This window comes from Humulus lupulus, unplaced genomic scaffold, assembly GCF_963169125.1.
Source record: "Humulus lupulus unplaced genomic scaffold, drHumLupu1.1 SCAFFOLD_77, whole genome shotgun sequence".
Taxonomy (NCBI): domain Eukaryota; kingdom Viridiplantae; phylum Streptophyta; class Magnoliopsida; order Rosales; family Cannabaceae; genus Humulus; species Humulus lupulus.
Genome location: NW_026908821.1, coordinates 45379 through 73125, shown reverse-complemented (window position 1 = coordinate 73125; position 27747 = coordinate 45379). Strand labels below are relative to the sequence as shown.

At 36.5% G+C, this 27747-nt stretch overlaps 2 protein-coding genes across 8 annotated transcripts; one reads left to right on the top strand and one right to left on the bottom strand.

The window, feature by feature from the left end:
* Positions 1-122: 122 nt before the first annotated feature.
* Positions 123-1122, bottom strand: LOC133811962 (putative phospholipid:diacylglycerol acyltransferase 2). Its single transcript, XM_062246249.1, has 2 exons — positions 1022-1122; positions 123-948 (listed from the first exon to the last, which is right to left on the bottom strand). The coding sequence occupies exons 1-2, from the start codon at positions 1120-1122 to the stop codon at positions 465-467; spliced, it is 585 nt and encodes a 194-aa protein (XP_062102233.1). The 3' UTR covers positions 123-464.
* A 21228-nt stretch (positions 1123-22350) lies between these two features.
* On the top strand, positions 22351-25922 carry LOC133811959 (uncharacterized). Of its 7 annotated transcripts, none has more exons than XM_062246241.1 (4): positions 22352-22489; positions 22570-22644; positions 23114-23175; positions 24432-25922. In XM_062246241.1, exon 4 carries the CDS (start codon positions 24432-24434, stop codon positions 25905-25907), a length of 1476 nt encoding a protein of 491 aa, XP_062102225.1. In that variant the 5' UTR covers positions 22352-22489; positions 22570-22644; positions 23114-23175; the 3' UTR covers positions 25908-25922. The 7 variants fall into 7 exon arrangements, with proteins under 7 accessions (XP_062102226.1, XP_062102224.1, XP_062102229.1 ...); XM_062246239.1 differs by having other exon boundaries at positions 24416-25922; XM_062246242.1 differs by lacking the exon at positions 22570-22644 and having other exon boundaries at positions 22351-22489.
* The last annotated feature ends 1825 nt before the right edge of the window (positions 25923-27747 follow it).

Sequence of the window (27747 nt, the reverse complement as noted above, 5' to 3'; positions counted from 1 at the left end):
TATATATATATCAGTCTCACCATTTATGCTGAACTATATCATAAGCATTAATTCTCAAATCACTTGTACAATATAGTATCAATAATTAATTGATACTACTTTTTATCTTTTTTTTTCTTTTATATACAAATTTTTAGGGGGAAATAATAAAATAAAAGCAGAATCTTAAAATGCACAAGCAGTTATAAAATCCTTTGTTAGCTTGAGCCAATCTAACAGCACATTGGTAATTTGTTCATATATAGAAAATTACAAATAAAAAAAACCAACTGAATTGCTAGCTAGAGTGAAATACTTATGCCTTTCTATTCTCATACTCTGATCACTTTGAACACTTGTTTTTTCTCTTCTGAGCAGCATAGCAGCAGCCTCATTATTAGCAGCCTCAAAGTCCATTGGAACTTCTTTCACTCCCTCCTCAAACTTCATCATCATCTTCTAGTGATGATTATCATTCATAATAATCACAGCTGAAGATTTATTCTCTGAGACATTTTCATGATATCCGAATGTATGCGGTCGCCTCCAATATCTTTGCCACTGGCTCCAGCAGCCACCCTCAAAACATCTTCAATCAAAGCAACATTTCCCATGATGTCAACATGTGCACCACTCTCCAAACCCCTGCCCTGCAGCAGGCTCGATGGCGCTTTGTGTCGGTACTCTCTTATGTAAGTAGCTATGCCGGACGGGTTGAATCTAGTCTTTCCTCGCCACCCTTTGGCACACATGAAGCCTGCACTCAAAACCGGAACACTCTCATCGCCATCCACAAAGTATACTCCATTCTTTAGGCAGCTGTCTGCTTGGCCATCGGCCGAGCTATCTATTCGAAATGGAATGCTCTTGCACTTGCTTGAAGGAGACATTTTATACACGTATGATCTTTCTGTAGGGATTCCAACTCCATAGAGAGAGTAAATCTCCATATCAGGAGCATGAGGTAACCTGTAACAGACATTTATAAGGTTTTGTGCTTCAATTGATTTCAAAATGGTTATGATAGGTAATGTGAACTTACTTGGTTTCAAGTGGATTTGACCAGTACTTGTAGTGTGTGTACTTAGGATCATCAAGATTATCAGCTATTCCATGAGAGAAGTGAGCCTCGGCCCGTTGCATAATATTGAGGACCAGACCATGTTTTGCCTTCTTTATTTAACACCAACTATATATAATTGACAATATTACTTGGTGAAACCATGAAGACTACCACGTGTGTTTTATATAGCTAGTTAGGTGAAAACCCTAATTAAGATCATAATTAACTTTGTGACTTCTTCTTCAAGTGGGGCCTGTGTATACAGTCTCTTTATTATGTTAATTAATTAATTAATAATCGAAACTTGTATAAGGCGACATAATAAACTGAAATGACATGATGAAAGAGATGCCTAACTTAACTCTAATTTTAGAAGATAAACAATGTAATACACAATATTATAGTTGTAAATAATTTGATTCGTAAGAGGTTTGCATCTTATCTAAGGTATGAATAATGAAGAAGTAATTGTATAGGTCAATTAAGGTGACATTACTATCAAGTTTAAGAATATAATTATCAATCTAAATCATGTAATTGGTATTAAGGTACAAAAATGCGCAAAAATTCAAAGCTAGGCCAATGTTGAATGTTTGATATATAATATTAGAATATTATTAAATAGGGCACCAATAATGTCAAATATCACTTAAATATATATGGGATGAAATATTAAACTGCACCAATTAATTTATTAAAATAGTATTGGACACCATATGGCAACTCATAGAAATACTCGTAATAAGAGACATATACAAATCACAAATATGTATATATATATATATGCACACAATAACTTTGCACTATTATTTTTAATTTTGGGTTATACTAATAATTTATAGTCCATCTTATTTGTGTCAATATATATCAACTAAGTATAATTTTAGCCAAATTTATAGTTAAATTATTGATCATTCATCAATGATTTCTTTGGCAATTAGATGAAATTAACCATATATATGTGTAACTAATAACAATAATAATATATTTATATATATGAACTTGAGGCAAACTCAAGTGGCTGGGTGTAAGTGTCTGAGAGAGTGAGTGGTTAAATCCTTATTGTATAAAAAATACAAGCTTGGCTCCTGTGTTTTTTTTCGAATATGCAATCGTCTTTTGTGTTTTGTTAAATGACAAGTAAAATTAATCAAAATAGTATCATGGACCCAATTTTGGTCAAAATATTTTCAAATATAGTATTTATTTCTCAACTCCTCGACCACCTTCCCCGCTTCTCTGAACCTAAGAATTGATCTTTGTAATTGAAGATATTTTTACTAAAATTTGGTTTAGGGTATTATTTTTATCCATTTTGTAAAACACTATGTTTGAATTGTCATTTAATAATAATACAATACAGGGGATACATATTCAAAAAAAAAATACAAGACTAAACTTGCCTTTTTCCAAATATATATATACATATATGGGTGCACTCTTAATGGTTACTACCCATGAATGGTTACTTTAATATTAATCATTAGATTAAGATCAATATGGTCCATATTTATAGTTGTTAATTAATATTTCTAAAAATAAATTTTGACTTTTTTCAAGTTTTTTAAAGGGTTACCTGATAGAAAACGTGCATTTATTATGAAAATATAATATTGTAAACTTTTTATTTTTCAAATGCATGTCAATTTCTAAATATAGATATTATATCTCTTTTTTTTTTTTATGAATCAGCAGCTATTCATTACTCCATTACAAATTTACAACCTAAAGGCACCTATTGAAATAAGGCCCGTTCTCTATACAATGTAGAAACAAATCTATAAAAACTCAAAGCTATAAAAATTCAAACCATTCCCTATCAACTTGATCTATTTGCTTAGGCATTATACATGTTATCCTAGTTTTAAGTTGCCATTTGGCTTCCTGAACTAACAACGTGGGGGAAATAATGCTTGAATGCCAGAGTTTGGAATTTCTAGCCTGCCATAAGTGATAAACCAACGAGGCAACTGAGGCAGCCAGAACTTTCTTCTGAAATCTGCTTCTCCTGGACCTGTCTATCCATCGAAGTAGTCCTTGAGATATTATCTCTCATTGGTTGCAAAACAACATTAATTATGGCAAAAAAAATAACTAAATTCGAAATTAATGTAGAAAAAAATATGTATCTATTGGTGACTTGTTATACCAACCATTGAGAAGTCTTCCATATATATATATATATATATAAGTTTTGTCAAATAATAATAAATAGTTGTGTTAGTTTATAATGATGTTAGATGTCTAAATTATATTCCTTTAAAATATAATCCGGTGGTTAGGTTTGTTCAAAAGATGAGTAATTAATCTCTAGATATGGGGATCAAATGAATACAAAACAAAACGTTTTACAGCTTTCATTTGATTATAACATACTCAAACGAAAGAGTAAGGACAAGGAAAACTAATAAGATATAATTCTTTAATAATCAATTTCTCATTTGTCAGCCAATAAAAATGCAGAAGGAAACAATAAAACTTAAAATATGTTATGCATAGTGATGAGAAGATAATCAAGAGTCCTTAGTATGATTTTCAAAAAGAAAAAGTCCTTACTTGAGCAACGTACTTTGTGTAATTTACTATAATATTATTTGCCCTTTGTGATATATATAAGTATCTTCGTATCCTTCTTCATCCCAAACAGTTTACTCTTTTAGAGAGAATCAACGAAAAAAACAGTTGAGTGACCCACAGTTGGAAAAAGTAAAAGGGATGTCCTAGCTGGAATGGTTAAGGACTATACAGTGTTAGACATGAGTTTATTGAGGCATAAGTGTGATTAATAATTTAGGGTTAAAAATTTTGGTCAAAGGACTACAAGAATGAAGACTATTAGCGGCATAAGTATTAGCGCCGGACCAAGTCCGCCTGTATTGTACAGTCTATTAGAGGCGGACTTGGGAGTCCGCCACTAATAATGAGTGAGTATTTAAAAAAATATAAAAAAAATATATTAGCAACGGACTTTACCACTATTAGTGGCGTACTCCGCCGCAAATATACCAAATTAAATGCCCGGGAAAAGTTTTTAAGATTTATTAGCAACGGATAATCACCTGTATTAGAGGCAGACTATCCGCCGCTAATAGTGTTAGCGGCGGGTAATTGCCTTTATTAAAGGTGGGCTACCAGCTGCTAATTGTTATTTATAAATAATATTATGAGCATAAATTCATAAATCTGATTTAAATCAACATAGCATGCTCATACAATAATCCAGGAACACTTTTTATTTAGAGCATTGAATTGAATATATAGAGATGAAACATACCTGACATTGAGTCTCCAATGTTCATCCTTGAATCTCTCACGATCTACACAAGACAATATTAGAAAACAATACAAGAGAGATCTTATGGAGAGCAACCCTTACCAAACCATATGCCACAGTATTTTTTCCCAACAACATATATATTCAATATATATGTCTCATATGCCTTCTTACCCTAAGGGGTATATTGGGCCTATTGGGCTTATATTATCAGATATGGTGGACTATGATTTAATGGGCCAACCTATAGTCTTTAGGGTGCTACCATGTGCCTCAATTGCAATTAGATTAATATTTAACCATCCCATTATGGTCTTTAACTATTCGTAGGCACTCTAGAAAATGATTGTGATAATGGAATTATGTTTGTAATTATATTAGTCCATATAAAATTCTAACATTCTCCCACTTGGACAATATAATCAAACCACCATAATGTTGTCCATTACAAAAGACAGTCTAATAAATCATATATAATATCATATCGATAGGATACATATATTATTTATGATTCGGTCTTGAAGACATTCAAAGAACAATAACAATCATTAAACCAAACATGCATGTGGTACATTAATTTTGAGACTATGCGCATTCATCTCCTTTTGTACCTGTCACTTCGGTGAACAATAGTATATATTTATATAAACATATATACGTAACAGCAACAATAAGAAGTGACTTCAATTATCATTATGCATGTTCATAACAAAACACAAGCTATAAGCAATCCATACAAAATACTAGCATGTTTGATACATAATAACAAAACTCCCACCGAGCTCAACAAGCTAGGCTCCTAACAATCCCATCCGAGCAACATGCTCCAAAAAAACACATATGGGTAAGCCTTTCGTTAGTGGGTCTGCCAACATGCTAGTGGTAGGCGTGTACTCAATAGAAATAAGAGACTCAGCGACTTTCTCTTTAACAAAATAGTACTTTATATCAATATGCTTTGAGCGAGAAGTACTCCTAGTGTTCTTAGAGAAAGCTACTGCTGCGGAGTTGTCACAATACAATTTCAGTGGCCTCGAAATAGAGTCTACAACATTCAAAGCTGAAATGAAATTCCGCAGCCATATTGCTTGACAAGTAGCCTCATAACACGCCATATATTCAGCCTCCATCGTAGAAGAAGCTGTGAGTGTCTGCTTGACACTTTTCCCTGAAACAGCTCCTCCAGCCATCATATAAATGTAGCCTGAAGTGGACTTTTTATCATCCACGCATCCAGCATAATCGGCGTCACTGAACCCAACTATATCAAGAGTGTCAGCTCGCCGATAAGTCAACATATGATCCTTTGTACCCTGAAGATACCTCATGACTTTCTTAGCCGCTTTCCAATGGCTAAGACCAGGATCACTCAAGTATCTACCCAACACGCTGACAACAAAAGCAATATCAGGGCGTGTGCATACTTGAGCATACATCAAGCTACCAACCAATGACGCATAAGGAATGACTTTCATTTCATCTCTCTCTTTATCATTTTGTGGACATTGGGCCTTTGAGAACTTATCACCCTTCACTATCGGTGCCTTCCCAGGAGAACATGTATGCATATTGAATCTTTTCAAGATCCGATCAATGTAAGTCTTCTGAGACAAACGAAGAATACCATTAGCCCTATCTCGAAGAATCTGAATCCCAAGCACATAGGAAGCCTCGCCAAGATCCTTCATATCAAAATGGCTAGACAAAAGTTGTTTTGTCTCAGACAACAGATAAGAATTATTAGATGCAAGCAGGATGTCATCAACATACAATACTAGAAAAATATAGCTGCTCCCACTGACCTTCATGTATATACATTGATCTACTACATTCTCCTTGAAGCCATTTGCAGAGACAATCATATCGAACTTGAGATACCACTGCCTTGATGCTTGTTTAAGCCCATAGATAGACTTTTTGAGCTTGCAAACCATGTGTTTTTTGCCAGACTTCTCAAAACCAATAGGTTGAGTCATGTAAACATCTTCAAATAAATCTCAATTCAAGAAGGCAGTCCTCACATCCATTTGATTGAGTTCTAGATCAAAATAAGCAACTATAGCCATAATGATTCGCAACGAATCTTTGGTGGAAACAGGTGAAAATGTTTCTTTGAAATCAATACCTTCTCTCTGGCTATAGCCCTTAGCCACAAGCCTAGCCTTATACCTTTCCACTTGCCCATTGGAGTCACGTTTAATCTTATACACCCATTTGCATCCAATGGGTCTGCAACCTTTGGGTAATTCAACCAACTCCCAAACTTCATTTTGTGACATAGAATTCAACTCATCTTTCATTGCATCCATCCACAACACAGATTGAGGACTATTCATAGCTTCTTGATAGGTGACTGGCTCAAAAGTGTCTCCGACATCAAACTCGTGTTCCTGTAAATAGACAAGGTAGTCATTAGGAATAGCAGACCTGCGGGTTCTCTGTGATCTTCTCATCATAGCTTCATCATCCCCAATATCAAGATTTTCACCTTGTTCTTGATTTTGAGGTTCATCATGAGTTTCTGCCGGAATCTGTTCAATCACAGGGTCATCAATAGAAGCGGAAGCGACAGGTACAGGGACAAAAATACGTTCTTCCCTGAAAACAATTTCTCTTGACCCCTGACTTGAACCAAATTCATCCTCAAAATAGACAGCCCTATCTGATTCTATAACCCTGGTGGTGTGAGATGGGCAATAAAATCTGGAACCCCTTGATCCAATGGTGTAGCCCACAAAATATCCACTAATGGTCTTCGGATCAAGTTTCTTAGATTGTGGATTATAGGGCCTCACTTCTACTTTGCAACCCCAAACATGAAAATGACGCAAGCTTGGTTTCTTACTTGACCATAGCTCATAAGGCGTCTTTGGGACAGACTTGCTAAGCACTTGATTCAAGATATAAGCTGCAGTTTTTAATGCCTCACCCCATAAAAAATCTGGCAAGCTAGAATGAATCAACATACATCGCACCATGTCAAGAAGAGTGCGATTTCTCCTTTCAGCAATTCCATTCTGTTGGGATGTCCCTGGCATTGTATATCTTGCATCAATACCACATTCCTGCAAGTATTTGGCAAAAGGCCCGGGGTTCCTTCCAGTTTCATCATAACGTCCATAATACTCTCCACCTCTATCAGAGTTGACAATTTTAATCTTCTTTCCCTTTTGAAGCTCAACATTCGTCTTGAAAATCTTAAAAGCATCCAAAGATTCAGATTTTTCACGAATGAGCTCAACATGACCATACCGGGAAAAATCATCAATGAAGGTGATAAAGTATCTATAACCACCCATAGCAGGTGGAACAAAAGGCCCACAAATATCAGTATGAATAGTGTCCAATACATCTGTGCACCTGTCTGACTTGCTCTTTCTAACCTTGGCAGTCAACTTTCCTTTTATACAATCAACACAGGCAGTGAAATCAGAGAAATCAAGATCCTGAAGTACACCATCCTTCACCAATCTCTCCATTCTATCTCTAGAAATATGGCCTAAACGTTTATGCCAAAGCATAGAAGATTTCAAATCTGATCTTGCACGTTTTGACCCAACAATAGCATTAAGAGAAGAAGAACAAGAAGAAGTAGAAGTAACGGGAACAACATCATGTAAATCAAGCTTATATAAGTTTCCACATAAAGTTCCATTTCCAACCAACATAGAGTCACAATACAAAGTCAGTTTTCCAGATCCAAAATGAAGACTATAACCTAGTCTATCCAAAATAGATACAGAAATCAAATTCCTCCTAATAGAGGGTAAATAAGCAACATCATGCAACTCCAAAAAATGCCCAGTATTTAGCTGCAGTCTGACAGTCCCAAAAAATTCAACTCTGACTTTAGTATCGTCTCCCATGTATACATGCTCCTCCAACCTACTCAGTCTTCTTTGGTTTGTCACTGCTTGCAAGGAATTAGTAACATGAATTGTAGCTCCAGTATCTAACCACCAAGTGTTTGAGGGCACATCAATAATATTGGACTCTAAACAAACCATCACAAGACAATTACCTTTCTTCTCTAAGTGACCTTTGAGCTTTCGACAATCAGCTTTCTTATGCCCAAAGCATTGACAAAAGTTGCACTTCCCTTTGAAAAACCCATTCTTATGACCAGTTGAAGATGAGCTAGCTTGCCCATTTCCCTTAGGATGGTTGGCTTTCTTCTTAGGATGCTTTTGGTCACTAGAGTTGTTGGAAGTGAACTTTCTCTTGTGAGGATTGTTTGGGTTCGTCACCATGGAGATACTTCTTGCCCTACCTTTTCTCATGTCCTCCTCTTCCTTGGCAAGAATAGCAGACATCTCCCCAACAGTCCATTGCTCCTTCTGAGCATTGTAGCTTGATCTGATTGAATCAAACTGAGATGGAATACTCTCCATCACTAACCACACCATGTAATCCTCACCAAGGTCCATATCCATGGCCTTAAGTTTATGATAGTGGCCCATGAGCTTGTCAATGTGAGCCCTGATGTCACCTGAACCATCGTAAACAGTGTGATGCAGCATGTTCAAGTGTTCACTCTTCTCATTCTTTGAGAATTTCTTATACTTTTCCTTAATGGCAGCAAGAAAATCCTTTGCATTCTCAGACTTGGGAATACTATCACGAATGGATTCTTCCATGTGATATCTCATAAGCATCAAGCAACAACGATTGGAGTGTTCCCAGTCCTCGTAAGATTTCTTATCCTTCTCAGTAGCATCATCAGCAGGCTTAGATGGTGCATCAATTCTCAAGACCAAGTCCACTTTCATGAAGGTCAAGTTCATCGTGATATTTTCAATCCACTGCTTGTGGTTGGTTGCATTCAGCGTCAAGACGGCAGGAGATCTAGGAATGCTTACAGCTGAATGAGAAACAAGAGCAATAACTATTAAATACATGTTATGATAAACCATGTCATTTGTGCTCTTTTCTCATCAATATATGATCGCAAAATAACAAATGATCATTATGTATGCTAGAGTTCTTAGACAAACACACAAAATAGAACTCATACACAGGTAAGAACAATCTATTAAACATTATAATCAAATACATTAATTTACTATCGAAAGGATAGATAAATGGTGATTCATAATATTTAATAAATTTTATTCACCATATTAAGCATCCTTAGCAAGCAATTATTATCGATAGGATAAGTAATTACTTGTATGGATCTTAATGCAAATTTGGAGGATGATACAAAATTTAAATAAATTAATATTTAAATGTTCCTCATTACCAAACAATTCACATGCTTATTCTTACGACAGGCAAGAAAATAAATAATAATTGTTGACAATATATAATAAGATTTATGCCACAAAAGATTAAATACAAATACAATTATGAATAGAATTCATGGGTTAATCTTGTGCATAAACATATATAAAATAGGGTGTAAGAATAGGAGTGAAATGGTAAAAATTTGGCCAAAAAGGACACCTCACGCGCCCCCACGCGCCCCAATTTTTTTTTTTTTTTAATTTCGAAAAACGACATGTAGTTTACCAAAAAACGACATGTAGTTTAACAAAAAACGACATGTAGTTTAACAAAAACGACATGTAGTTTACCAAAAACGACTTGTAGTTTACCAAAAACGACTTGTCGTTTGTCACTATAAAAATCGACCTTCGCACGTCAAAACGACGTGTCGTCCGTACGAACGACATGTCGTTTTTGCCTGACAGAGGCAAAACGACATGTCGTTTTTATCGTCCCTGTCACCCAGTTTTGACCCGTGGGTCTGCATCTCGGGTCTACGCGACCCGGTTCGTGACCCGGTCGTATAGACCATCTCCGGCCACCAAATCCGACTCTTTTTTAGGGGTTTTGCTCCACATCTCATCCTCTTTCAATTTCCGGCCTCCATTTGGGTTAAAAAACTCTCAAAATCAACAATTATATATACTTTTATCTATGAAATTTTTTTTTTTTTTTTGGAAAAAATTGTTATCCATGGCCGAAAACACTCAAAAAATTTCCCCAAAATTTTGTAAAAAAATAGTCTGAACCCATTGATGATTAATATACTAATTTTCTTCACAGCCCAATTCAAAATTTCATTGTAAAAAAAAATTGACAAAAAATTGGGGTATTTGACAATAAGCTCTAAAATCAAAAGACCTGGCTCTTGATACCAATTGTTATTTATAAATAATATTATGAGCATAAATTCATAAATCTGATTTAAATCAACATAGCATGCTCATACAATAATCCAGGAACACTTTTTATTTAGAGCATTGAATTGAATATATAGAGATGAAACATACCTGACATTGAGTCTCCAATGTTCATCCTTGAATCTCTCACGATCTACACAAGACAATATTAGAAAACAATACAAGAGAGATCTTATGGAGAGCAACCCTTACCAAACCATATGCCACAGTATTTTTTCCCAACAACATATATATTCAATATATATGTCTCATATGCCTTCTTACCCTAAGGGGTATATTGGGCCTATTGGGCTTATATTATCAGATATGGTGGACTATGATTTAATGGGCCAACCTATAGTCTTTAGGGTGCTACCATGTGCCTCAATTGCAATTAGATTAATATTAACCATCCCATTATGGTCTTTAACTATTCGTAGGCACTCTAGAAAATGATTGTGATAATGGAATTATGTTTGTAATTATATTAGTCCATATAAAATTCTAACACTAATAATATTATTATCGGCGGGTCCCGCCGCTAATGCTTATGCAGAGGTTAAAACTTGGCACCGCACCTTTCTTCTTCGCGTCTATTCTGTTCTTTTCTTCTCTGTCTTCTCTTCTACACAGTAAACCTTCGACTGCACAGCAAACCTCTGTCTCTTCTCCATTCCACATGTTTGTTTTTGGTTATATATATGTATATATATATATATATCTTAGAGCGGTTTTATTATCAGTCGGGATTGGGGAAGAAAATTCTGAATGTATCGTATGTTTAATAAATTAATGTCACAAAAGAGTCACTGATTTCTTATTTTCTTCAAAGATATCAAATTCTATTGCCTGCCGAGTATATATTATTATTATTATTATTATTATTATTATATTTAATTCTATTTCTTAAAGTAGTGAAAACTGAAAACTAGTAAGCAATTATAATTCTTCATGCATTAGAAATATATTGTGCTTAGACTAATAAGAAAAGAACCCAAACCAGTAGTGATTTTTTCATTTCTGTGCTTGGAGGTTACAGAAGATTATAGGCTATAACCCCAAATTACCAATTCATATCATTTGATATGTATGATGATATTTTTCTGATTCTTTGAGTCATGTAGCATAATTGGTTTTAAGCTATTCAGAGATTTATTTTGAGGTTAGGAGAATCCCTGGCAAGCAAATGGATTTAGAGATGTACTGAGTCAAACTGAAGAATATATATGTTGATAAATATATGCAAAGACCACCAAAATTTTTCCTCATTTGTTTGTAAATATAGTCCATAATTTCTAATAAATACATTGGAACTTGTGAATTCAGGAGTTCGGTTTTAATAAAGTCTACCTAATTGAACTGTTTAGATTTGCATACCATTTAAATTAAGCACCACCATTATCTATCTTAACAACTCACTTTTCTAATAGATTCTTGTTCCTAATGTAGGAACTATAGACAAGTAAAAATAACAGAGAAATGTACTATAGCTTCTCATCTATATGCTGATTGCTAATACTATATCTATATGGCTTATCACTTGGCTAAGTTTGCTTGGAACTTTTGGTAATTACATTGGAGAAAGAGAAGCATTAAAGTTGATAAACGATATTGGAATTACTTTGGACCTTTAATTGTGTGTTTTCTGGTCTTCTTATGTCTTGATTTATTTCCTTCAAACTGATTTTTCTTTGCTCATCAGCAACAATTATTTTTCCTCCATTTTGATGGCCTACACTAATCATGTTCTGCGCTTTGAGTTACTGATTTTCTTATTCCCAATGTATCTTGAAATAAGAAATCAGTGACATATATAACTTTGGTTTTGGCAGTGACTCTTTTGTGATTGGTCCTGGTGGCTATCATTTTCGGATTACACTTGGTGGCATTAGAAATTTCGGACTATTGGCTTGGTGGCTCAGAGGTATTTTTTATGATTTATGTTGATATCGATATTTCGGACTACTGTCACTGATTGTTGATGTATTTTGATTTTAGATTTTATATTTGGTACTTTGTTGCTGAATTATTGTTACTTGTTAGTATTTTTTAATGATGAATTTGTCTTTTTTGCATCATGTGGACAATTCTCTGTTTTGGCTTTGTGTTCTTAGTCTCTATTTATTTGGAATAGTTTTTTTAATGCTGATAATGATCTCTGTTTGTTTGGATTTATTGAAAATTTAGAAGGCTTCTTTACAAAAACAATGTCACATATTTCTAAAACATTTTCTTTTTAAAATTTGGTATTTTATTTACAACATTTTAAAATCGAAAAAAAATTATGTCACATTTCTTGTGATTAATGTTTAAAGTCCATCATTATTTTTTTTTTAAAAAACTTTTTTGCTTTTGAAATAAAAACTTTAGCAAAAAGACTAATATTTGAGAGGATTGACACAAAGATTTTAGATTTTGTCCTCTACTACCTGAAAAAAAAAAAAAAAAAAAAAAAAACCTCTTGCATTGAACATGCTTCACAAAAATAGAACAATAATTAATTTTTTAAATTATTATAATTATAATTTGTAAAAATAGAACAAAAAAATTAATTAGAAGTTAATTTATTTTCTTTTTCCCGGTATGCTTATGATTGATGGTTGTTGACTACAACCATCAATTATAGGGATATCGACACAGAAATGATAAGTTTAAAATATTATTAATAAAATAATGAATGATAAAGATTAATAAAATTTATCTAATTATTTAAAAAAAAATTAGTCTAAAAGTCAAATAATAATTCATTTGTAAAATTATTATTATTATTATTACAAATTAAAAAATTATGAATAAATAATTAAATAAATAATCATTTATTTTTTATTAATTTAATTAATTAAATAATAAAAGTTTGATATAATATTATCTAATTAAATAATTTTGTTGACCCTCGATTTGGCCAACGACACGGAGTCAAAGATACGATAAGAAATGAGATGATGATTAAGAGTTTAATTTAATGGAGAAGAAGAAGAAGACAACAACGATTTATAGTGGTTCGGCCCCAAAGAACGGTAATGACCTACTTCCACTTAGTGCTATTATTAATATTGAGTCTTAATGCCGTGATCAAAGAACTCGGGTTCTTGAGTTTCATAAACCTTGGGAGAAATACAATAAGATGATCAATAATCACACTACAGTTCTCTCTCAATATTCGGGAAAAAGATGCCAAGATCATAAATCAAAAAACCAAAAGTCCCTTCCTTGAGCTATCTCACGCATATGTATAGGCTCAAGGGAGGTTACATGGGCCATTGGGCTTTAATCCTCCTTAATATCTGTGTATCAAGGTAATAAAGAGGAAATAAATAATATAATTATTACAAGATACAATCCCATAAGGGAATAATTCGAACTATATGACCAGACTGGTCATACCTAAACGTGAGATAGGGAGAAGCAATACGTAGTTGGTCAATCATCGAACAGCAGTTCCTTATTTGACTCTGCCACGCGTCAATCACATGCAAGAAATAATTGCCACGTCATCAGCAGTCGTTTTTGGGTAAACATTTGCCCCCCAAGTTTACTTTACTGCGACCAGCATAAAGTAAACTTAGGTGTCTAACCCTTCGCATGCCCCATAAAACTTGTCAGAGTCGTCATGCCTCTTCGAAAAAAGTAACCAATCATGTCCAATCAAGTCTTTTCGGTTTCCCAAAAACTTGTCTCATGGCTATTATACTTCCCCATACTTTGAAAATAGTACTTCATGATTACCTCTTTTATAGTGTCACAGTCCCTATAACGAAAACTATACATAGACCCTAATCTTTAATAGAACTTACAAGTGAAAAAGATCATACTTTATTAAAAACTTGTAAAAAGCAATGTATAAACTTACATAAACTCAAAGCAGGATATGGGATCCCATTGTTTTAAAAAGAAAACATATCTTAATTGAAATGAAAAGAGATTACATAAATAGGTGCGGAAAAATACACATAAACCATAAATAAAAGACTACATCCTCGAAATCGAACTCTCGACTCCTTGAATCCATTCATTACCGATACACATTCCCCAAGCATCCATGAATCTTACCCGCCACTATAGCTATTTTCCTGCACATATAAACAAAAAGGAATGAGCCTAATGTCCAGCAAGGAAAATCTACCACATAGTTCATTGTTATACCCAGATTTCGAGCTATGTTAAATATGACCTCGAAAGTTGGATTCGCAACGAATGGACTCGTAAAGTTTGAAGTATGCTCCAGGACTAAGTACCGAGCCTGCAAGACTCGATATGGCCTCGAAATATTCACGATCTCGAAGGGTAGCTCCCGAGATGCATCTCTCCTCAGGAATGACCTCGGATCAGGGGCTCCGAGCCTGACATACGTACGATCTCGAAGCCATGTGACCTCGGGAGATGTCATTGGCTCGAAAGCTTATGAGAAATCTGGGAGATTAAGGCCTTGGAGATATATGATAACGACTTAGAATATCTATAAGTGTTGATTATAAGGGGCGTGTTCTGCGTTTATTATTGTAAAACCCATAAAATCATGGGATATTATTCGATTAGTTATTAGCCCCTGGTCTTCAGAGGACGTTTCCTTTTTATATCGGATAGCAGGCATTTAAAGCCATTTTATTTTATTTACATCAAAAAGAGTAACTACCCAAAATATGTGGGAGAGTATTCTGCATCCTTCTCTATAAATAGAGAGGTCATGCACCATTGTAATGGACCGAAATTCTGAACCTTGAGAAAAAACTCTGAAGAATTCATTCTTAAGAATTTTTAGAGATAATCTTGAGTTTAATAACAGAGACTCGTGGACTAGGCAGATTTAACTGCTAAACCACGTAAAAATCGTGTTTTGTGTTGTTATAATTTACTTGGTCATTACTGTTTGTTGTTTACGTGCTCTTCTTTCACTGTTGACGAAAAACGGCGTCAACAGTTTGGTGCTTTCATTGAGAGCCTTAAGCATTCATCCCTGAAAAGTCATTGCCACTAACAATCAGAACACACCTGAAGAAAATTACCCAAGACGTCCTGGAAAACAGCCAATGGAGAACCCGGATGTTGAAGAGAGAAGTGGGTCTTCTGATTCCCGGGGACCACCTCCTCCACCAAGGGATGAGGATATGTATTACAATCCTGAGCGGTATGTTCCTATTGTGGAACTTGAGAACCGGCAATTGAAGCAACAATTGGCAGAGGCCAACAAACAGAATGAGGAATTGGCAAGGATAGCCGCAGAGGCACAGGTGGCTCAGCCCTTTGTGGCTTCAATCGCCGCCTCTGCTGCCCTCTGTAAAACCAAAAACATTATGAAATCAACACACGTGTTTTATGGGCCCATTAATTTTCTAATACATCAATAACAAAAGAAGAGTCGCATACCTCTGCCATCTCCTCCAACTGCTTCTTGGCTTCGGTCACCGCCTCTTCTGCTTTCTTCAACTTCTTCCCTAGATGAAGTTCAGCCTCCAATTTCTGCTTCCTGGCGTCCGCTGCGCTGGCCTCAAGCTCATTTGACTTTCGCTCCAGCTCTTTTTTTCTCTTTTTATAAGATCTCCTTATCAGTCTGCAACGACACTATATCATCTTCAAGGTCGTTCATCATACTGCTAAGCTTCTCCATGCGGGCTTCATGCTGAACGCAGACTTGATTTTTCTCCATCCACTTATTGGTCATATCCACCAAGTCAGCTTTCAGTTTGTCTCGCTCTACTTCGAGTCTAACAGTGCCCACCAGCTTCTCCTCTGTGGCAGTCACCCTCCTTTTTGCCTCTGCCATCTCTGCCTCCAACTTCTTGATGGCTTCCACAAGCACGTCCCGATTTGCCTCGGCCATCATTCTCCCTGCCCGCTCTTCTTCTAATTTCGCCATCTGCTCCGCTAGTTTAGAGCCATTCTGTATAGCTGCCGCATATTCCCGCCTTGCAGCAAACGCGCATACATAGCTCTGTGACAAAACACTTATTAAATATAACATCATACATATATCACGAGATATAACAAGGCCTGATTTTTTTTACCAACTTACCATCCAGATGTGGTCTGATACCTACTGCAGCAAATCACCTTGCCCGCTCAAGGATCCAACTGCTTCTGTAGGTAGATGGGGTCTGCTTATGCGTAGCATTTCCTCCATAACTTCAATAGACGCAGAAGGGCCATATTCCGACACTACTCCTGCTCTGTCACTTGCTTCTCCCCCTGCAGATGCAGCCGCAGAAGCAACGGGGGCAGCTGGCTTCCCACCTTCTGCTAACGTCGATACCATAATGCTATCAGACGCCAGCACAATTGTCCCCACGCTAGAAGAATACGTCTTCGAAGGGCATATAAATAAGTTATCATCTTCACCCAAATCACTTGGGAGGTACACCGGCGTCTGCACGGCAGAAGACGTTAGCTGCTCCAAGAAAGCGCTAGGAGATTCAAAAGTGCTAGTACCCTTCGGGGATACAACAATGACATCTCCTGAATGAGACTCAGAAGCGGCAGGCGGTAATAAGGAAACATCAACACTGAGAGTGTCAACACCTGTTACTTCGACAGCCCCTGATTCCTGACACCCAGGGGTAGTTTCTAATACAACGGTCTTACTTGGCTCAACTGGCAGAGGATGGGTATCCGCAGACTCAAAACCCTCTCCGAAGGAATCCTCTAGAAGCTTGTTCTTACGAGAGGCAAAAGAAGGGTGTCTCCCCTCTCAGCCACGCTTATGACCAATGTCAGACCGTTCAGCCAAAGCAGAAGCAGTGGGTAATGCCTCTGACGGATTCATACAGACAACAGGAGACTTCACCGCAACTAGTAAGCCACCCTGCACTCCATCTCCAGTCACCACTCCTGATAATTCGGACGGAGAAGAGGAAACGCCCTCTGCATGAGCCACCCCTTCTGAGCCTACCGCCAAGGAAGACCCAATTGCGTGTGAAGTAGGAGACGCCCTAGGTAAATGCCCAACGCGGGCAGATCCTCGTGGCTTCTTGCACAACGAGAGAGCCTGGCCCGTTGGTAATTTACCTGGGGTAAGTTTGGGGATTGGAAAGGGAGATCCTTGAGCAATGGAGACAGAACCTTTCGGGATCCGAAGCTTGGACGAAATGCACTTCGCGTCGTCTGAATCTTCGCCAGAGGATTCCTCACGCTCCTTTCTTTTTCCTAAAGCCTCTACAGGCAAAGGCACTTGTTGGAGAGGCTGAATTGGGAGAGCATCAGAAGGCGTGGACGATCGCCCTTGAATGCAAGAAGATCTACACGATAAGCTGGACTTATCAGGGGATGACTCTGCAGCAGGAGCTAGACCAGAACCCTCTTTGTTTTTGCCTTCTGGGACCCCTTGACGTTTGGTGCATGCGGCGTAAGTCTCAGAACACGCCCTTTCACACTCGGTCTTCGACAGAGACAGAGTTGAGGGAGTGGGAGGAGATTTCTTCATAAAAGCCCCCACTGCTTCGCACATGCTGTTGTGATTTTGCTAAGGGTCATATCCCCCTTTTGCGATCTAACTCGCACAGCGCCAGGATCAACTCGATCCACGAAGCAAAGCCGAGTCATAATTTGCATGCAGTAGGGGTTCAGCACACCCCTGATACTAATGGCGTTCTCCTTATATTCATGCAGAAGCCCCTTCTCTGTCAGCATTCTCTGCCGTTCAGGACTCATACTAACCTGAGGCCAAGAAAAATCTGATGCAAAGAACCAAAACAGTAATACACAGAGTTAAACTAGCAGATAATCATCCAGATATGATTAGTTCACATTAAAATCAATAAGGAACAAAATGAAAAATGTGACTCACCTTTTATAAACACCCTGGCCAAAGGAAAAATTTCCTGAGGCAGGAATTCAGGATACCACGCTCCTCCAACAGCAAAGAAGTATTTATCCCAATTTCGATGGGAGCTATCAAAATCGGTGAAGATTGTCCGATCCTTTTTGGGAGAGAGGTAGAAGGTTTTCCAAGGCTTTCCCTCTATCACCTTGTTCGTAGACTTGGTGAAGCACGCGTAAATGTCGTCCGATTGGATGTTGACATTCTTGAGGCTCCCTATCATCTGAGCCCCAACTATAGACTGAATAGCATTTGGGAGAAATTGCGAAATGTGAGCCCCGGAGTTTGAAATTATCTGAACAAGCAGAGCCGGGAGAGGGAAGCGGAGCCATTCGACATGTCTCAGACTCATGACGATCTCGGAAGGCTTCACTACGTCCTTAAATCGCCATTCTTGAAGCTCAGCATCCTCACCGTGACATTGTCAGGAATGTCGAACGATTTGCGCATGCGTTCGAACGCATTCTTGTATCCATCGCGATCCAGAGGCTTGGGAGATGAACGAGAAGACATTATTACGCAGAATGAGACGATTGTCGAAGGGTTGAACTGAAGGAAATCTCTAGGGTTTCTTCGGAGCTTCTCTCTGGAAATTGGAATAAAGTTTGGAGATTTGAATGAGAATTATTATAAAATAAAAACTATTTAAATGAATGGTAAAATTCAAAACCAAACGCTTCACTCGATAACTGTGTTTACATTAAGTGTAACTTTTCAGGTAATCAAATGATCATGCACCTACGGATTACCTCGGTTTACGGAGAATGACGGCTCTAGGTGAACTTTTTGGTGTTGAAGAGTCGGCCAAAGATTCTAACAGATTAGCACGCCTCGCCTGTCCGAAGCTTGGGCCAGGGGGCATCTGTTGGGCCCAAAATATTCAGCCCAAAAACCCTTTCCTCATTTATCAAATATTCAAAACGGAACGTTTTGGCATGTAGAAGTTCCGAAGGCAGAAGATGTGGATCAGAGGCGATCCTCGCCTCTGACCCCTGAGCGAGACATTCAAAGTCGGTATTTTTGGAGGGAAATTCAGTTATTTCTTCCCCCCCCCCCCCCCCAATTCCAGGGTTCGCTTGAACCAACTAACTGCTTTACATATTTTGTCCTATAAATATAAGATTCATAGAAGGGAAATGGGATCGAATTTTGAACTGACTTAAGCATCAGAGTGTCTTTCTTGCAGGTGATCTCGACGAGTCAAAGGCAAATTTCATCACCGGAATAGTGACCGAGCATCGTCTATTGTTGGGAGAAGCCTCCAGATATAGAAAGACAAATTGTTGCTCTAACAATAAATATTAACAAGAAAAAATAAGCAAATACATATAAAGCATTAAAATAAAATAAAATACATATTCAAATCTGTTTTTTAATTTTATAAAAAATAATTAATAAATACAAAAAACATATATTATAAAAAAAAACTTAAAATTAGTTATTATTAAGATATAAACAAATACATATAAAGCATTACAATAAAAATTAATGTTAACAGCTATATTTTTTGTAATTAATGTTAATTTTCCTAAGACTACAAAATTTGGGCAGTATAACAACTATATTTTAAACTATCCCAAAATTTTATAAAACCTTCAAACTACACACAAAAATATACATAATATTACTAGAGCAATATACAGAATATTCCCAAAGCATGCACAACATAAACCAAGATTAATAACATATATCAAATATTTTTATACCAGTAACATCAAATCAATCTTTAATCTAAAAAAATAAAGTATAATGCAAATATATAATATAATATAATAATCTAATATATTTTTTTAATATACATATAAAGCATTAAAATTTAAAAAAAAAATACATACTCAAATCAGTTTTTTTTAATTTTTTAATAAATACTGAAAACATATTTCTTTTTTCTTTTTCATTATTAATCTCATTTTTCTAAAACTACACAGATTCATTTGTTTTTTTTTAACACAAAAATATAACTATAATACAAAATATCACACACGAACATATATATTAATAGTTCACAATTAATTAATCAATTTTCTAAAAAAAATTAACATTAAATAAACATATGTACACACACATTCACATATTTAAGAATAAAATTTCTTAAACAATAAAAATTAATTTAATTACCTAAAAAAAAACTAACCCTTGGAGTTGTTCTACCGAGAGATTGGAGTTGCACACACTTTGGTGGACCTGTTTATAGAGAGAGAACAATAAAAAAAATACAATTAGAAACCGAGATAGAGAGAAAGAAAGAGAGAGGCATTGGGATTTACTAACCTTGAGAGAGAAGAGATTTACTAACTGAGCTGCTCAACCACAGTGGAACTATGGGCTGGGGTGGTCGGACATCAAACCAAAGAGAAGAAAGAAGAAAGAGAGAAAAAGTCTAAAAATGGGGAAGAAGGGCTCATGGCTAGTGTAAATCGCTATGACTTTTGCCGACGTGTTTCGTTGCGCCGGCAAAAGTCAATATTAAAACCTAGTTCAAAACGGCACTATTTTAATAAGTCTACCTTTTGCCGACACAAATTAGACTTTTGCTGGCGCAACGAAACGCGCCGGCAAAAGTCTAGCTGCCTACCTTGTTGTAAACGTGCACTAAGTTAATATACAAGTTTTGTCTTTTGACGGCGCATTAGGTGAAATGCACGTGGCAAAAGTGTATGATATTTTATTTATTAAATTCCATAGATCTTTGCCGGCGAAAATTAATGTCGACAAAAGGCCTTGTTTTTGCCGGCGCGTATCACTAAATGTGCCGGTAAAGGTTTTTTTTGCCAACGCAATTCTGAATTGCGCCGGCAAAAGCCTTCTTTCTTGTAGTGTGTTATCAAAAAAATTTATTTAAAAAATACTTTTACTGACACAAAATTATGTTTGTAAAAGCTTCAACCTTTGCCGACGCAAAAATGCGCCACTACAGATATTCATCTTTTGCCGGCACAATATAGCGCCACTAAAAAGAAACATCTTTGCCAGCGCAATTTTGTGTCGCTAAAAGTGTTTTCCACAATCCCGCGACAAATTTTTTCCCCAGCGCATCCTTATTTTTCCCAGCGCATTTTTTCGTCGCCAAAAGATACAATTGCTGGTGCAGTACATTTTGCATCAGCAAAAGTGCCATTATCGACGGATGTACGTCGTCACTTTTTGCCGACGCAAAAGCACATCGGTAAAAACCATATGACTTTTGCAACGCAAAACCTGACTTTTGCCAAGTTTTTTGTAGTGTCTCTATAATTGTCACTATTGCTTATTGGGAACTAAATCTTATTATATATATATATATATATGGAAGACTTTTTAATGGTTACTATCTATAGATGGGTACTGTAGCACCCACATTATTTTGATATATATAGCCAATAATCACATGATTGCATTGCATTACATATCATACAATATGTATAATTTGAGCATATGCATATTCTTATAAGTGTTTTCATGTATAAGTATAAAAGTTGTGTATGTGATGTCTATATGTATGCTCAATATTATTAACCTTGTGGCATTTGAGTTGTCTTTTATGGGTGTTTGATGTGCTCAAGATATAAGAAAGTATGAAAAATATGGACAAGGCATGGAATTAAGTGTTGAAAGTGAGATATAGAAGGCAAAATAGGTTAAGTAGTGGAAAATAGTACAATGTCGATTACTAGTATTTCGGTGTAAAATTGAGTATTTATGGATTTACCAAATGTAATCGAGGTAGGATTAAGGTCTCATTGATGATGTAAAAATGGTTTTAGAACCATTAGATCAATTCTTGATGGGAGGTATACATAATCAGTGGTATGGATGCAAAGTCAAAACGAGCTTAGCATAAGTGCGCTACGCTCGATCGGGTAAGCATAACTATTGGGTATGAAGTCATATGGACCTAAGGTTTGGTGTGAGTGTTTTACACATAAGGATAATAGGCCTAGCAGATGATTAAGTCGAAATTATTGAAGTGATAAGGTTTTCATAAGTCAAAAGGTGAAATGATGAGATGAAAGGTGTCAACTTTTGACAATAAGGCTAAATCATTGAAAATAAGGAATTTTCATCAAACCTTATCACTTTGCACGACCATTATTCTGAAAAACAGAGAGAAAAGAAAACCAAAAACCATTTCTTGGCTGGTTTGAAGAAATTCTAAGGAGATCCAAGTGAAAGCAAAGCCAAAGAAGTAGATTAAGCTTAGTTCTAGCCTTTTTATGGTAAGTTCTTGTACTTGGAAGTTAAACTATGTTTTTTAATTTTTCTGAGAACTTATATATGGTGTTTTATCATTTTTAAGATATTTCTTGGGGTTTCCAAGTGGTTTGAGGTTTAGAAAAGCTTGAAGAGATTGTTTTCGCCGAAAAGTTGCTCGGTAAGTGAAATTTTGTGTTTTATGAGGTTTTTGGGGTTCTTGGAGTACAAGATGATTTTTGGTTATTTGATTGAGTTTATAAGAGAGTATATATGTTTATAAATGTTTGAATATATGTGGAGACTCATTTAATTTGGGTGATGATCTAGGAGATAAGAATTTTATCAAAATCGGTATATGATAACTTTATGATGAATCATGTTGGTATTTGGGATATATGGTTATGGCAGGTTAATTGATGTTGATTATTGGTGTATTTTGATATTTGAGGATAGCTAAAATTAAGGGGAAACTCTGTCAAAATTTCCCCAAATGTCTAAGATAAATCTAATGCTCGATCTAGGTGGTTTAAGGCATTTTAGGCATGTTTTGGGTATGAAATTTGATATGAAGTCTTATGGGTATTTTTTAAATGAGAGTTCAATGTATTACTGCCATCATTATGATGAGAAATCCATGCTATTGTCAGGATAAGCACATCAATACCTAAGACATCACTTGTTACACGGTGAAATATATTGTGGACAAAAGGTAAGTAAAGTACTCAACTGCAACACAAGAATTATGTGTTATGTGAAAGTATGCATTATATGAATATTTTGTGAGTAAGTGGTATTAACATACAGTGACACTTCATCATAAATTTGTATGCATGGCATAATAGTGATATGGTAAATTATTATATGATATAAGACCATGCATGATATTATGATGATTAATTATATAATGCCTTTGCAAGTTTTGTGCAACATAAAAGAAAGTTGTAATAAGAAGTTTAAGTTCAGTGCCACTGTTTTGAAAAGGCAAATGAAAGTGTTAATAAGTGTAAACGGATGCCTATAGTAGGCTTATAGTGGCTGCCCAATAATTTGGGCTAGGTTTAGTGAACCAATTATATTGTTTGCCATATTTCCGTTTTTATTCTCCTCCATATGAGTTATTGTTATATGTATTGACACCACAGTGTGTGGCCGCCTTAACTCTTGAGCCTGACGGGGCAACGATGGAATAAGGTTTTTAATGTGCCCTACTGTGGTGAAGGCTAGCCGGAGGAGAACCCATGGGATTTTGTATTATATGTGTAACAAGCCCTGCAGGCATTGACCAATTCAAACAGTGTGCACAATATTAAGGGGCCCAAAATTTAAAAAAAAGAAGTTGTATATGTCCATTGATATTGGGTAATCATTAGCATTGCATGCATTACTTTGCTTACTGAGCTTTAGGCTCACAGTTGTCTTGTGTTGCAGGTAGAGAAAGAAATATGTGAATGATATGAGGAGAACTGAAGCATGGTCCTGACCCTGATTTGTACATATGAACACATCGACCTTTTTGTGGGTTATTTCAGTTATCAGTGAGATGTTTGTAATAAAGTGTGAAGTTATGTTTTGAAAATAAATTGGGTTATTTAATACTTATGTATAATATGTTTGAGACACACTTTATGTTTAATGTAAATAAGGTGAAATAAGTTTTCAAGTTTAAAAAAAAAAAATGTCCAGACTTCCGCAGAAATAAATTATGATATAGTTTTAAAACGTAACACCTCAAATATGGTTTTTAACTAAAATAAGTGAGGGTGTTACAAGTTGGTATCAGAGCGCCATGGTTAAAATGTTCTTGTAGACCGTTCATATGTACACATTGAGGAAAGGATAATGCTCAGTTCATCTGTAAGTTTTATGTGTGCATTTATTATGTGCTGGTTGCATGCATCATGTGCTTTATTGGCTAAATGACATAAGTTATGGACATTTTGTCTTAAAAGATATATAATAACACAGATGGATCATGAACATGGTATGGGGGCTACTGAAGGCTCTTGCAGCAATAAATATGAACAAGAAATGGCTCAACTTCGAGCGGTGGTGAATAGACAGGCTGAACAAATTGAGAAGTTGTTAGCAGAACAACGACAAAGGAAAGCACCAACACCACCTACTGAAACTCCAACACCTCCACAAGCTCCACCTGCAGTGCACCCCATGGAACCATTATATGAACGGTTCCGAAAACAACGCCCACCAGTATTTGAAGGTAGCACTGACCCACTTGACGCACAAGACTGGAAGAGTTCTTTAGAAGACATCTTTGAGTTCATGCAACTAAGTGACAGGGAAAAAGTTTCTTGTGCTGCACATACACTTAAAAAGGATGCTAAGATCTGGTGGGAAGTGGTTAAGCAGACTAGAGAAGTGAATCAGATGACTTGGGCAGAATTTGAACTGGTCTTCAATGAGAAGTTTTATAATGAAGCTGTGTTGACTGCCAAAGTAAGTGAGTTCACTAGATTGCAACAGGGGAATCTATCAGTGGCTGAGTACGCCAGGACATTTGACCGGTTAGCCAAGTTTGCACCAGACTTGGTTAACACTGAAACTAGTAGAGTGAATCGCTTCCTGGAGGGTCTACAACCAGAATTGGCTAGAGATGTAGATATGGGACGTACAGGGCCTCTTTCTTATGCTCAGGCTGTGGAGAAAGCTTTGAGAGCTGAACATAGAGAAGAAAAAATAACAAAAGCTAAAGCTGCTACTAGCACGCCTCGTAGAGACACTCCATTCAACAAAGAACAAAGCCGCTTTCACAATGACAACAAAAGAGGGGCCCAGAATTTCCAATTTAGACAAGGACAGAATAAGAAATTTAAAGGAGGTCAGCAAAACAGGCAACCTGGATTCCAACAAATGCCACGATGTCAAACTTGTGGAAAGAATCATTTCGGGGAGTGCAGGCTTCTAACTAAGAGCTGCTTCAAATGTGGCAAGGGGGATCATTTTATCAAAGATTGTCCATTGATGAAGAACCAACAAATGAAGGATGAACCTCAGAGGACAAATGCTAGGGTGTTCACGATTACTCAGGCTGATGCTGATACCAACAACTCTGTTGTGTCAGGTGATATTTTTGCATCTGGTATTCTCACTCATGCATTAATAGATTCAGGTGCCACGCATTCATTTGCATCATTGACATATGTAAAAAGGTTGGGTGGATCGTGTGAAAAATTGTCAGAAGTTTTTAGTACAATGTTACCATCTGGAGAGATTCTGTATTCTACTCATTGGTTGAGGGGGGTTCCTATTTGCATTGATGGTAGGGAATTATATGCTGATCTAATAATGTTAGAGATGGCCGATTATGAGGTGATTTTGGGTATGGATTGGCTTTCAAAGTATAATGCCACTATTGATTGTAGAAGGAAAACAGTGATATTTAAGCCTTCGGAGGAAGAGGAGTGTTTTCAAAGATTGATTTGAGATCTGGGTATCATCAATTAAAGATTAGAGAAGAGGATGTACCAAAGACCGCATTTCGAACTCGGTATGGCCATTATGAGTTCCTTGTGATGCCATTTGGATTAACTAATGCTCCAGCTGCATTCATGGACTTGATGAACAGGGTGTTTAAGGACTACCTTGATAAGTTTGTAATAGTGTTTATTGATGATATCTTGGTGTATTCTCGATCCCAAGAAGAACATGAGGAACATTTGAGGTTGACGTTGGAGAAATTAAAAGAAAAACAACTCTATGCCAAATTTAAGAAATGTGAATTTTGGCTAGAGAAGGTGGCATTTTTGGGCCATATAGTCTCAAAAGATGGTATTGCGGTGGATCCATCAAAGATTGAAGCTGTTAGTAAGTGGAATAGACCAACAAATGTTTCAGAAGTAAGGAGTTTTCTGGGATTAGCAGGCTATTACCGAAGATTTGTTGAAGGATTTTCCAAGATAGCAATGCCATTGACACAACTCACGAGGAAGAATCATAAGTTTGAATGGACTGAAGCTTGTGAGAAAAGTTTTCAAGATTTGAAGCAAAGATTGGTTTCTGCTCCAGTACTTACTATTCCATCTGGATCAGGAGGACTTGTGATTTATAGTGACGCTTCAAAGCAAGGTTTAGGGTGTGTGTTGATGCAGAATGGCAAAGTCATAGCTTATGCTTCTAGACAATTGAAGGACTATGAACAGAAGTATCCAACACATGATCTGGAGTTGGCAGCAGTTGTTTTTGCACTAAAGATTTGGAGACATTATCTGTATGGTGAGAAGTGCGAAATATATACCGATCATAAAAGTCTCAAGTATTTCTTCACTCAGAAGGAATTAAATATGAGACAAAGGAGATGGTTGGAGCTAGTGAAGGATTATGACTGTCAAATACTTTATCATCCTGGAAAAGCAAATGTAGTTGCAGACGCACTGAGTAGAAAGTCTCATGGTAATGTGTCATTTTTGAGGAAACTGACAAGACCACTTCAGGAGGACATGTGCAGAGCGGAGATTGAGGTGATCACAGGAAGATTATCAGTGATGACTATTCAGTCTACCTTGTTAGAGAGAATCAAACAAGGTCAATGTGAGGATCCTTACTTGGTGGAACAAAAAGGTGAATTGGAAAGTGGGAAGGTCAATGAGTTTAGTGTGTCATGTAATGGGATGCTAAAGTTCAAGGAAAGAGTTTGTGTCCCTAATAATGAGGAGTTGAAGAGAGAAATCCTTACCGAAGCTCACAATACCTTGTATTCAGTACATCCGGGGACGACCAAGATGTTTAATGACTTGAAAAGACACTACTGGTGGCCCAACATGAGAAAGGATGTGGTCGAGTTTGTAGCCAAGTGTTTAACCTGTCAACAAGTGAAAGCTGAACATCAGAAACCTGCTGGTTTACTACAACCAATACGGATACCAGAGTGGAAATGGGAAGAGATTACTATGGATTTTGTAGTTGGATTGCCAAAGACTTCTAAACAACATGATGCTATCTGGGTTATAGTAGACCGATATACCAAATCAGCACACTTTCTTCCGGTACGCATGACTTATACTATGGATCAGTGGGCTGAATTATATGTTCAAGAGGTTGTTAGACTTCATGGAGTGCCAGTATCTATAATTTCAGACCGGGATGCTCGATTTACTTCATTGTTTTGGGAAAGTTTGCAGAGAGCATTGGGCACAAAATTGAAGTTTACTACGGCATATCACCCCCAATCTGATGGACAATCTGAAAGGACCATTCAAACTCTTGAAGATATGCTTCGAGCTTGTGTCCTAGATTTTCAAGGATCATGGGAGAAGTATTTGTGTCT